Genomic DNA, 12,083 nt, shown 5'->3' with positions numbered 1-12,083 from the left:
ACGGGGGTGCTTTCATAGCTTCGAGAACTATAGAAAGATCCCAGATAGGAACCGAAGGGGGGCGCGGAGGGTTCATCCTCTTAGCTCCCCTGAGGAAGCGGATGACTAACTCGTCTTTGCCCAGGGACTGAGCGCGTCGGGGTTCAGAGAACGCCGCGACGGCTGCCACGTAAACCTTGAGAGTGGAGGGGGACCTGCCCTTGTCCAGCATCTCTTGAAGGAAAACAAGCAAAGACGGCACCTCGCATGACCGTGGGTCCAGATGTTTGTCGGTGCACCATTTTGAGAACACAGACCATTTAGACGCATAGAGCCTTCTCGTGGAAGGTGCTCTAGCCTGTATGATAGTGTTTCTTACTCCTTCTGGCAAATCAACGAATAGTCGTTGATCACCCATGCATGTAGCGCCTAGCGCCGTGGATGGGGGTGCCAGATCGTGCCGCGAGCCTGAGAGAGGAGATCTGCTCTGACTGGGATGGGCCACGGGGCTGTCTGCGACAGCTGAGTGAGCTCCGGAACCCAATTCTGACTCTCCCAACGCGGGGCTATGAGGAGCACCGAGTGGCGTGTGTCCCTGATCCTCTGAATTACCTGTGGTAGCAGAGCGATCGGAGGGAATGCATAGAGCGGGCGGCGAGGCCATTCCTGGGCTAGCGCGTCCTCGCTCCTTGAGAAAAATATTGGGCAGTGAGCGTTCTCTTCTGACGCGAAGAGGTCCACCTCTGCTCTGCCGAATAGCCGCCACAGTATTTGGACCGTTTGTGTGTTCAGGGACCATTCTCCTGAGGAGATGAGGTTCCTGGACAGAATGTCTGGGCCGTCGTTCAGATGGCCCGGCACATGCGTCGCTCTGAGCGAGAGCAGGCGGCTCTGAGACCAAACTAAAATGCGGTGTGTCAGTAGGAAGAGATTCCTGGACCTGACACCGCCCTGACGGTTGAGATAGGAGACCACAGCCATGTTGTCCGAACGGATCAGGACGTGGTGTCCCCGAATGAGCGGGAGGAAGCGCGAAAGCGCGTTCTCGACCGCAAGCATTTCCAGACAGTTTATGTGTAAGGGGCTTTCCTGTGTCGACCAATGGCCGAAGGCCGGTGAGCCCTCGCAGACTGCACCCCAACCCGTGTTGGATGCATCTGTCGAGATGACTTTTCGGCGAGAAAAGGTCCCCATCGTGACGCCCTGTCGAAACCATTCTGCTACTGTCCATGGCTGCAGCGCCGTGAGACATGTCTCCGTAACTCTGATCAGCTGGCGGCCCGTGTTCCACGCGCGGTGGGGTACACGACTGTTTAACCAAAGCTGAAGCGGACGCATGTGCAGAAGGCCCAGCTGAAGCACAGCGGAGGCTGAGGCCATGTAACCCAGCATCCTCTGAAAAGATTTCAGAGGTGAGCGGGTGCCCATCTGAAACGAGGCGGCCAGTCGCTGTACACTGCGCGCGCGCTGTGTAGACAGGCGAGCCGTCATCGTGACCGAGTTCAAATCTATTCCTAGAAAGAAAAATCGATTGACTGGGTTGAAGGGAGCTCTTTGTCCAGTTGACAGAGAGGCCCAGCGTTTTCAGATGGTCGAGGAGAACTGCGCGGTGCGACAGAAGCTCCGTCTGTGATTGGGCCAAAATCAGCCAGTCGTCCAGATAATTCAATATGCGCAGCCCCTGGCTCCGCAGGGGGGCGAGCGCCGTATCCATGCACTTCGTAAATGTGCGGGGCGCCAGAGATAAGCCGAACGGGAGAACGGCGTATTGATAAACATGACCCTCGAAGGCGAAACGTAAGAATGGCCTGTGACGGGGATTTATCTGGATCTGAAAATAGGCGTCTTTCAGGTCTAGAGAGATGAACCAGTCCCCCTGGCGCACCTGCGCGAGGAGTTTCCTGGTAGTGAGCATCTTGAACGGTCTCTTCATGAGCACTTTGTTCAAAGACCTGAGATCTAAAATCGGTCTGAGGCCGCCGTCTTTCTTGGGAACCAGAAAATAACGGCCGTAAAACCCCGACTCGGTCATAGATGGTGGGACTCTCTCTATGGCGCCCTTTTGCAACAGCGTCGCAATTTCTGAGCGGAGCGTGCCGGCGGCCAGCGGGCTGACAGTAGATTCGAGCCGCGCGCGCGCACGAGGCGGGCGGCGGCGAAACTGTAGCAGATAGCTGTCCTTTATAATGCTTAGCACCCACGGGGAAATGCCTGGAATGGCTTCCCACGCTTTGGAGCATGCGGCTAGTGGCCGAATGGCTATATCGCCCTGATTGCTGCACATAGCGGGCTGGACACAGTGTGTGGGCGCGCTTTGAATGTGTGTGGCAACGGGATTTGCACTCAGAGAGGAGTCTATGGGCCGTGAAACAGAGCGAGCAGAGAGGGGACACGCGCACGAGCTCGTGGGCGTGTTTATGTTCTCTGATATTAGAGCGGGCTGTGCCCGTTTCATGTGATGGGGCTCTGATAGAGACACGGGGTATGTTATGCTTGTGTGTATGGGTGAGCACATGATTGTGGGCACTTTTTCTACACAACTGGCAAATTTTCTCTTTTTGAGATTTCTCTGGGTAGCCGTAAAAACGGCTTTTTGTCGCTCGCAAGCGGGCTGGGACACCGGCTTGTTTGTGGCGGTCAACACTACAGCAGTCGGCGAAATAACGGGGACTGACAGAGGGCGAAGCTTTGACGGCGGTCCGGCCGCAGCGGGAGAGCACCGTCGTTTTCTTGACTTTGCTAGGCAGACTTCTGATGATCAGGCTTCAGCGTGATCTTAGGTCGCGGGCCTCGTGGGGGCGGCGGTCTGCGGCGGCTGTCAGAGCGAGAGCGAGGGCGGCCGCCCTGTCTGCGCTGGGCTGTTTGAGTCTGCGGAGGGGGGCGCTGTGGTGGAGCTCTGGCAGGAGGCTCGCGAGAGCGGCCCGCGGAAGAGCTAGCGCGGCGGAGCAGAAACAAATTCATCGCCTGAGTAGCTTTCTGGACCTCAGAAAAGCGATCGACGATTCCCGTGACAGCAGATCCAAAAAGGCCCGTCGGGGAGAGGGGCGCGTTAAGAAACGCGGCGCGCTCAGAATCTCCCATGTCGGCGAGCGTGAGCCATAAGTGTCTCTCGGCAACACAAAGGCTGGCCATGCATCTCCCCAGAGCTTGTGCGGCGGCTTTAGTGGCGCGAAGGGCGAGGTCCGTAGCACTTCTCAGATCCGTGACAGCGGGGGAGGGGTTTTTACCGCCTTCGGCCCACTCACGGAGAATATCGCTCTGTAATACTTGGAGGACAGACATCGAATGTAGCGCTGCGGCGGCCTGACCGGCGGCGGCGTAGGCGCGAGCATGAAAGCTCGAGGTCGCTCTGCAAGCTTTCGAAGGAAGCGTGGGGGAAGAGCGCCATCTAGCAGAGGGCGGGCAGAGGTGTGCGGCGACCAAGTCCTCGACGGGCGGCATGGCTGAGTAGCCTTTCTCGGCGGCTCCGTCCACCGAGCGCAGCGAGGCGGATATATCAGAGCGGTTTCTAGCCGAGAGCAGGGCATTCCAGGACTTCGTCAGCTCTGCGTGAAGTTCAGGCAGGAATGGAGCGGCCCGGTTGCACGCGGGGGTCGAGCGCCGATGAAAAAAGCTGCCGTCCATCCGGTTCGGGGCCTGCTCGGGTGGAGGAGACCACTCGAGACCGAGGCGTTCGACGGCCTGTGAGAAGAGGCGCATTAGTTCCTCCTCTATCCCGGCGCGGATCCCCGCCGATTCTCTCGTGGATCCGAGAGATGACCATTCTTCACTGTCAGAAGCGAGCAGTGAACAGGAGTCCTTCTCCTCCGCGGCGTCATCGGAAGCGACAGAGCGGCCACTCGGCGGCAACTGTATGTCCGGCAGGGGCGGGGAGGGAGAGCGGGAAGCGGGAGGCGGCGGCGGCGGCCCGCATTGTTCCGCTGGGGGCTCCGGCGGCCTCTGGGAGCGGCGTTTTTTCTTACGCGGCGAAGAGGAAGGCGGCGCGGGAGCGGATTTTGCTGCCAGAAGTCGTGCCCGCAGGGACGACAACGGCAGGCTCTCACAGAAGTCGCATCCTCCATCCGCGAGGGCGAGTTCTGCGTGCTCGAGTCCCAGGCAGAGAGCGCAGATGACATGGCGGTCTCTGTCCTCGAGACGAGCGCGGCAAGAGCCGCAGGAAAAACGAGACATCTTTAAAAAGACGCTCAGCTCTTTTAGATATAATAGAGAAGGATACAGTCGTCGGATGGCGCTAGCTTGCAGGGCGGCTGAAGGTGGCGAAGACGGCCGGCTTCTTCAGGGTCCGGGAGCTCGCTAGAGTGATGCCTTCTCGACGGCGACGGCTTTTCTCAGGACAGCAGAAGCGTGCAGCTTGCTGAAGATGAAATGAATCAACATATAAGCCTGGGAGAGACTGTTATATACACCATGGCCACGCCCATTCTGGCGGGCCATGACGCAATGAGCGCGCGGGCGCCTCTCATTGGAAGCGGGTTCAGCCCCGCTCTCCCATAGGCTTAAGCAGTTCTCTCTGAGCGAACCAATGAGCTGCTAGCTAGCCTGCTCTAGGTCTGCCGCAGAGGAACTGCGTTGTGTATGGATACAAATTATGAAATAATTTTTGGCTTCAATATCTCAGCAAAGATGAATCTTTCCCGCAGCGTAAGCTAGCTTACGCAATACGAGAGAACCTCTCGTAAGAGAACTCACCTTTGATCACCAAAATGACATATTTAAATGTTTTTTTCCTTGAAAAAACAATTGTCATGCCTTAAAATAGCTTGAATGTAACTCTTGCCTCATTTAGTATACACGGTTCTATGAATATGCAAATTAGCCCCACCTCCACTCACTCACACCAGCTCAGAGATCCACTCGTTGATGATCACTGATGATCACATGTTGACGTGATTGGTTACAAGGTAGTTTGTGACGTCAGAAACACCAGCGATTTCAAACCGTGTTTTTTTCACTTGGTGGTGTTGACTTATGAATTTGCACATGGTTTGTCTTAAAGCATATTAAAATATATTTATTTATATTTACATAAATTTTCACCACAGGGGGACTTTTGTTTATTGTAAAAGAAATCCATATGAATCGAGCGGTTTAATCCAAGTCTGATGAGACATGATCACTTTTTAAGATGGACAGATTTGGGATAGTTCATCCAAAAATTTAAATTCTGGTTGTTCCAAACCTGTATGAATTTCTTTCTTCTGCTGAACACAAAAGAAGATATTTTGAAGAAAGTCAGTAGCCAAACAGTTGAAAAAAAACCTTCTTTTTTTTCATACTATAAAAGTCAATGAGGCCCTTCAACCGTTTGTTTACCGACATTCTTCAAAATATCTTCCGTGTTAAACAGAAGAATGAAATACATACAGGTTTGGAACAACTTGAGGGTAAGTGAGTCAAATTTATTCCCTCTCAGTGTGAAAAAGTGTGCTAAATTTTTCACTGATCTTGCGCCGTTTGCTTTGCGTCCAGCTCCAGTGCGCGACCAGAGCCCCAGACGCCTCCTTCCAAGCTGCCATACATGGAGAGCCGCCCGCCCGGCCTTGGAGAGGAGCCCGGGGAGGAGATTCGACAGCAGCTGGCGGAGCAGACCAAGCGTGGCTATTACACCACAGCACAAAAGTATCAGGACACTGAGCTGTAGAGTTCCTCTGCTTCGGCTCACTGCACAGCTTCACCATTCCACCGGGGCGCCGCCCTGCACCAAAACTGCTGCTGCTGCTGACTTGGAAGTCCCGTTTGCTTTTAAGTTTCCCATGCATATATTTGTCTTTTTCACTTCAAAGAAGTTCAACTTTCTGTCCGTGTGGATAGAATCTTATATTTGCATTCGTTTTGTTTCCTTCTGTGTGATTCCAGAACCATGTTTTTTCTTGCCTATGCAATTTTTTCAGTTTCTGCAACGCTACAGAAACGTCTTGCCACGAGTCTTCGCTCCATGAAAACCTTAAACCTGTCGTGTGCTACAAACCAGCTTTTTGTTACTTTCTTTTTATAAGCCTGAAGCAAAACTGTTTTAAAACGTCACTCTCTTTAAGGTTTATACTACAGTATCTTTGCATTCCTTCATTTCTGATCATGTGTGTTATATGATGTAAGACAATACACTGGATTTTGTTACAACATTTTGAAGTGCCTTTTACTTTACGAATAATGTTGGAGGTTTGTGGACTTGACAATCCAGCCCTCTGGACAATATTTTTGCTGCTTACAGCTCCAAGGAAAAACAGGGAAAAAGTCAACACCAAAACCCTTAATACCGTCCGCCCGTCTCCTCAGTGTAGCGACAGCAACGACAAATGAGTTCCGTTTCCGAAGGGACACTTCACAATTCAGGTGGATGCTGGATGGTTCGAGCTATGGGAATTGCTGATGTCACGGTTTGTCTTATTTCAACCCCACTGCATTACGTTTTTAACATGCTTGATTGTAGGTTAGTCCGCTTTACCTCCACGCGTTGGTTCAAAGTGCTTCTAAAACTCGTGGATTATATTTTGATGGCTTCCACTGTGTGTGAGGGTCACACGGCGAGAGAATTTTCCCTGGACTTTTACGTTCAGGTCTACTGTGGAATTTCACTCTACTACACCAAATAAAATAAACTATATTGACTTTCTTGACTTAGTTGTGTGTTTTTTAATATTCAAACAGATTCAAAAAACACATTTGTCAAAATATCTTTTAGGTTTCACCTAAAAGAAAGTCATACAGGTTTGAAGAAACACGAGGGAGAGTAAATGAAGATTTTTGGGTGAGTTATTCCTTTAAACACCATAACAGAAAGTTATGTCTGCACTGAAAAATGACAATCCAACCCCTACTAGCATCAAATTAGCATGACTTCTTTGTTATATACAGAATAAATTGACTGTATTTTACTGAGATTTCCCATCTGTATGGTATAAGCAATGGAAATTGATTCTGTCATGAAACGCAGTGGTTGTGTTGGGTCCAGTGAGTCGGCTCTTGTCCAGCACGGTGTTGAAGCCGTTTTCTCTGTACATGCCACTTTTCAGAAGATGCTCAGAAAACTTCCGACGACTTCCTTTAAAGATTGTCTGAAAAATAAACGGTGGGTGTAAATACGAATAATCTTATTAATATGGCAGTGTATGGTGTGCTACTTACCGGCATTTCATGAACTGTTGGTTTTTTGCTTCCATATGTTTGACTTGTTGTTTGGTACAGAGGGTTGATCATTTTTGGGCTGAAAAGTATAATGAGGCTGCTTTATAGGATCATTGTTATTGGTATAATAATTTGATTTGCTTATTTCTATGAAGATGGACCAATGGCAGTGTACTTTATCTAGATAGATACTAATAAGCCTCATCTATGCCTCTAAAGAGAATATATTCGTGTATTTATATGACTAATAAGCCTTATCATGCCTCTAAAGAGCATATATTCGTATATTTATATGAATGAACGAACGAACGAAATAAATGCATTTCAGATTTAGATCACATGATCCACTGCGGCTGCATGACTCTTCTCACCTGTATCCTCTGAAACACTCCGGATTATTAAAGCGAGTTGGTAAGTTTTTATCCACATTGTACACATTGCTTGTCTTTATTTCAAATGTATCATTAGCTAACACTTCAGGCTCCGTCCTTGTCTCTTCATCTGCGGAATGATCGTCCATGTTTCCGTTTGTGGGTCGAGGCTAACACTAGACTTTCCCTGTGAGAAGTGCGACTGTGCGAGTGATTGGTTGCTATATCAACACTGTAACTAGGTGACGTCATGTGCCTCCGCTCAGTCTTTAGTTGGTAATTTCTTCACAAAATTGTTTTTCAAAGATAGAAAATGATGTCAGCATGTTATGAAGTAAAATTCTTTGGCCTGGTTTCACAGACAGGGGTTAGCTAGGAATAGGCCTTTTAGGCCTATTATATATATATATTTGAAGACTTCAGATGCAAAAGCCTCTAAGTGCCATCTAAAATTTTCTTCTAGAATTATCATTTTTATCAAGCTTGTATGTTTATGTTCAGTTATTTCACTTTAATGGCAAAGACAATTACCTATTAATTGTCATTAAAGTGAAATTACTGAACTTAAATATACAAGCTTGATAAAAATGATAATTCTAGAAGAAAATGTCAGATGGCACTTCAGAAGTCTTCATTTATATTTATTTAAACAACAGACCTTTTTAATGAGTGAAAACTTAAATTTTCATTAAAAAATGCTCCGACAACCTCTTTCTCAAATATATTTTATTGCATTCAAATTTAACCGAACATTAAATACTCTAAATATTGATAAAAATATAAACCATTTTTGTATGATTTTTATTTAATAAAACATATTTAAACATGGTATACACATTACTATTTTCTTATTTGCATCAATTGCATGTTACATTGTGACAACGGAATCTGTTTTGTTACAAAAGCAAAAGGATTATAATGAACATTGAAGTTTGTAAAAGGCTGTCATACGTCCACGGACCTCTCAACCTAGAAAAAAAGGCAAAAGAACAACAGATTCAACCATCATTGCTTTTTTACAAAATTAATTATTTTTTACATTTAGTTATTTGGACATCATACAACCACGTCTAAATCACCCCTTAACATTTACATTTAGTAGTTTTTATACATAGGAAATAATAGTAAAACCCAGCTTTATAGCCAGGTAAACGCTTGATTTCCGCTGGAGGTGATGCTCACATGTTCAGACTGCTTACTTCTGCATACAGAAGTGTAATGCTGCATACCCTTGATAAACATTTTGAGTTGAGTTTCCACTTCTGTGATCGAATGCAATTTACTTCACTTTAAACCTAAAATTAAAACAATACAGTGTGTCCATCATCAAGTGCAGTTTCATAAATATAAAAAAAGTGAATTGAATAATGCCAAAGGCAAGTATGTGTGGGCATGGTTCGGTTTTGATGCAAGTGCAAAGTGTTAATTTATGCAAACATTCATATTAAAATGTTTCCTCTTTATTGATTTGCTTCCAAACCTGGCTTGAGTTTCTCCACGCTGATAAACACACTGCCACAGTGCATTATTACTCACGGTACGAGTTTGAGTCTGGCCTAGCGCGTACCAAAAGTAATAATGGACTGTGAAGCAGTTAAAAGGGCTTCTTTCTTCTCGTCAAGGCATGACATTGTAAAATTAAACCATGTATATTGTTTCAAACACGTAGAATTTTTACATATTCGTAAATTGCTACAATTATGCAGACTTTACCTTTTACCTCAGAGGTGCCTGATACATTCTGAGAGGTTAAAGGGATAGTTCATCATTTACTCACCCTCAAGTTGTACTCACCCAAACCTGTATGAATTTCTGTCTTCAGCTGAACACAAAAGAAGATATTTTGAAGAATGTTGGTAACCAAACAGTTGATGATAGCCATTGACTTCCATAATATTTCTTTTCCTACTATGGAAGTCAATGGCTACTGTCAACTGTCTGGTTGCCAACATTCTTCATAATATCTTGTATTCAGCAGAAGAGAGTAATTCATACAGGTTTGGAACAGCGAGTAAATGATGAGAAAATGTTCATTTTTGGGTGAACTATCCCTTTAAATCCAATCCATCCATGGCTGCAGTGATGGAGTAGAAAAACATGATGTAATACTTTAAACAAAGCAATATTGTAAGACTAATCTGAAATAACTTTGTTTATAACATTGTTCCATCCACTCTAATATGAATATAAATACATGCACAACAAAACAAATAATTAAACACTTCCACGCCCGCCTAGTTTATTTAAAATTGCGCCCTCTGTTGGCAAATTGTAAAATTATGTGATCCGCTGACGTAGTTTGATTAAAAATAAATTATAAATCTGTTTCTAAAATGTTAATTAAATGTATAACAATATATTACATATAACATAAAGCACTTATATTATTCTATACTTCTTGTATACTACTTTTTCAAAAATTTCAAACAAATATGAAGTAAAATCAGGAAATGCATCACATAGATTGATGCATTATCACAACCTTAAGAGAAAAGCCAATGGCCTTATTAATTTGAGAAATTTTCAACCGAAACATTAAAGTGTCCATTTTGTATATTATTGTTTTGGACTAAAATAGCAACAATAACATAATTAAAGCATTTCCAAAAAGCAACAACATATTGTTCATTAGTGTAATGTAAAGTGTGACCAAAAATCCTTGGAAAATGGTTTGTTCTAAACTCTACCTGAAAGTTATGGATCTGTTTCCAATTTCGGTCCAGCTGGTGAATCTGAGACACGAGGAGGTCCATAGACGAAGGACTGTGCTCCAGAAGCAGGACTTTACTATTGCAGTCATTGTAGCTGATACCTCTGTCCAGGCATGTGAGAAATGAAATGCCTTTCTCGTGTAAGAGGTTCTTTTTATTTGACCTTCCTGTGGAAGTGAGGAATCAGGATGGTCATTCCCCAAACCGGAATTCCTGTGTGTGTTTGGAACTGATAAAACTGCTGTAAAGAACAATCTCCATCCTCCTAGAACTGCTGGAGTCTGTCAGTGAACTCTGAGAAGAATTGATCATTCTTTTGAAGTGGGAAGTTATGCACACTTAAGCAAAAATAATTGTTTTTAGAATTACTGCATCTTCTAATTATATATTTGACATAACTAGGGTTCATTTAGTTCTGCTTGGGGCTGTTGAAAACTGTGCTTCGAAAACATGGTGAACATGATTCAACAACACGTTCTTGGATCAACATTTCTGCTGATCCTGAAACAACATTCCAATCAACCAATCAGATTTGAGGGACAAGTTTAGAGTTTATGTCAACTTTAAGCTTACAACTAGGGTTAGGTGCTTCTGCATCAGCGTGAGACTCACACAATTGACACTGTTTTCACGCTCTCAGTCACGCCACATCTATTTTCATTTTCTCATTCAGTGAAAAAACATCGCAGAGCAAAGAGGACACTGACAACGCACCGACAGACAAGACAGCAGGATACTTTTGATATGAAACAAAGTCTCAGCTTTCAAATTCTGTCAATTTTATTACAAAATAAAGAAAAAATAGATAGCCTAGTTCAGGCTGATAGGTCTTTAACTCATTTAGTAGTGATCATATCATTATCTATTCTACACTGTCAATTTTATTACAAAAAAATAAATAAATAGATTAGCCTAGTTCAGGCTGATAGGTCTTTAACTCATTTAGTAGTGATCATATCATTATCTACACAGTGCAGCTGATTGGTTGCTGTTGCATCAGTGGCCAATGAGCTGCAGCTCAACATTCAAATACAAGTAGTTTGCTATTAGCAGTCTGCAGTGCACTTTAGAAACCCTCCACCTTCCCCAGCTCCACCTGTTTAGATCTGCTATACGGGGGTTATTTCATTTATGCCAATGCCAAATCAATTAATTACCATGGCAATCTCTCCGAGAGTTGTCATGACAGAACTATTGTTTTGGCGCTCTTGAATGTGGCGTGACAGATCGCTGTAGCACCTCAGTTCAAGCGGCACGTGAACCGATCCGTGTTATTACTACTATAGCACCATATGAATGAACATCAGAAGTTACGTTGAAAGATACAGTACAGCTTACTGAAATGTCTCAGGTAATCGTTCAATGATAATTTCAACCACGGAAAGACGTGAATAAAACAGCAGAGGTGGGTAGTAACGAAGTACATTTACTTCGTTACATTTACTTGAGTATTTTTTTGGAAAATTTTTACTTTTAAGAGTAGATTTAATTGTGGGTACTTTTACTCTAACTCGAGTACATTTCTAATGAAAAAACTGTACTTTTATTTCGTTACGTTGAGCGACGTTCCTCTCGTTACTTTATTTTAATGCAATATGTTGTTAAAAGCGTAGTTTATTCTAAGCGCGCGCTCTCTCTTTTTTATGGGCATGAGCGATGCTCAATTCACAAATGAATCACTCTTTTGAGTCGATTCTGTTCAAAGACTTCATCAAACAAGTTGGGCAGATCTGTCTAAATCGGTTCGCGAATCAGTTTGAATGATCTGTTCAGTTTCCTGCACACACTGCATCGTCTCGGAGTCGTAACAGGAAGATTTAAGAACATCAAGAGCGTTGTATGAAGTGGCGGTCCACAGTCTACAGTACAGTCTAGAAAGTAAATCTGCAAATGCATC

General features: G+C 45.0%; 2 protein-coding genes and 1 long non-coding RNA gene across 9 annotated transcripts in view; 1 reads left to right on the top strand and 2 right to left on the bottom strand.

Annotated features, from left to right (window-relative positions):
* Positions 1-5,900, top strand: part of LOC130091692 (tight junction protein ZO-2-like) — a 113,214-nt gene extending 107,314 nt beyond the window's left edge. For all 7 annotated transcript variants that reach the window (XM_056259747.1, XM_056259743.1, XM_056259748.1 and 4 more), the window contains exon 23: positions 5,449-5,900. In XM_056259747.1, the coding sequence (XP_056115722.1) occupies positions 5,449-5,620 (172 nt within the window). In that variant the 3' untranslated portion in view covers positions 5,621-5,900. The remainder of the gene's footprint in view (positions 1-5,448) is intronic.
* A 737-nt stretch (positions 5,901-6,637) lies between these two features.
* Positions 6,638-7,657, bottom strand: pierce1 (piercer of microtubule wall 1). The gene is made up of 3 exons (XM_056259742.1): positions 7,476-7,657; positions 7,105-7,183; positions 6,638-7,034 (listed from the first exon to the last, which is right to left on the bottom strand). Exons 1-3 carry the CDS (start codon positions 7,622-7,624, stop codon positions 6,852-6,854), a joined length of 411 nt encoding a protein of 136 aa, XP_056115717.1. The 5' UTR covers positions 7,625-7,657; the 3' UTR covers positions 6,638-6,851.
* A 526-nt stretch (positions 7,658-8,183) lies between these two features.
* On the bottom strand, positions 8,184-9,187 carry LOC130091583 (uncharacterized). Its single transcript, XR_008807829.1, has 2 exons — positions 8,784-9,187; positions 8,184-8,676 (listed from the first exon to the last, which is right to left on the bottom strand). It is a non-coding gene; the product is annotated as an uncharacterized LOC130091583 (long non-coding RNA).
* Positions 9,188-12,083: the final 2,896 nt, after the last annotated feature.

This window comes from Rhinichthys klamathensis, unplaced genomic scaffold (assembly GCF_029890125.1).
Source record: "Rhinichthys klamathensis goyatoka isolate OS25496 unplaced genomic scaffold, OSU_Roscu_1.1 h1tg000169l_1, whole genome shotgun sequence".
Lineage (NCBI taxonomy): Eukaryota > Metazoa > Chordata > Actinopteri > Cypriniformes > Leuciscidae > Rhinichthys > Rhinichthys klamathensis.
The sequence above is the reverse complement of the archived record's forward strand: the minus strand, read 5'-3'. Positions and strand labels throughout refer to the sequence as shown.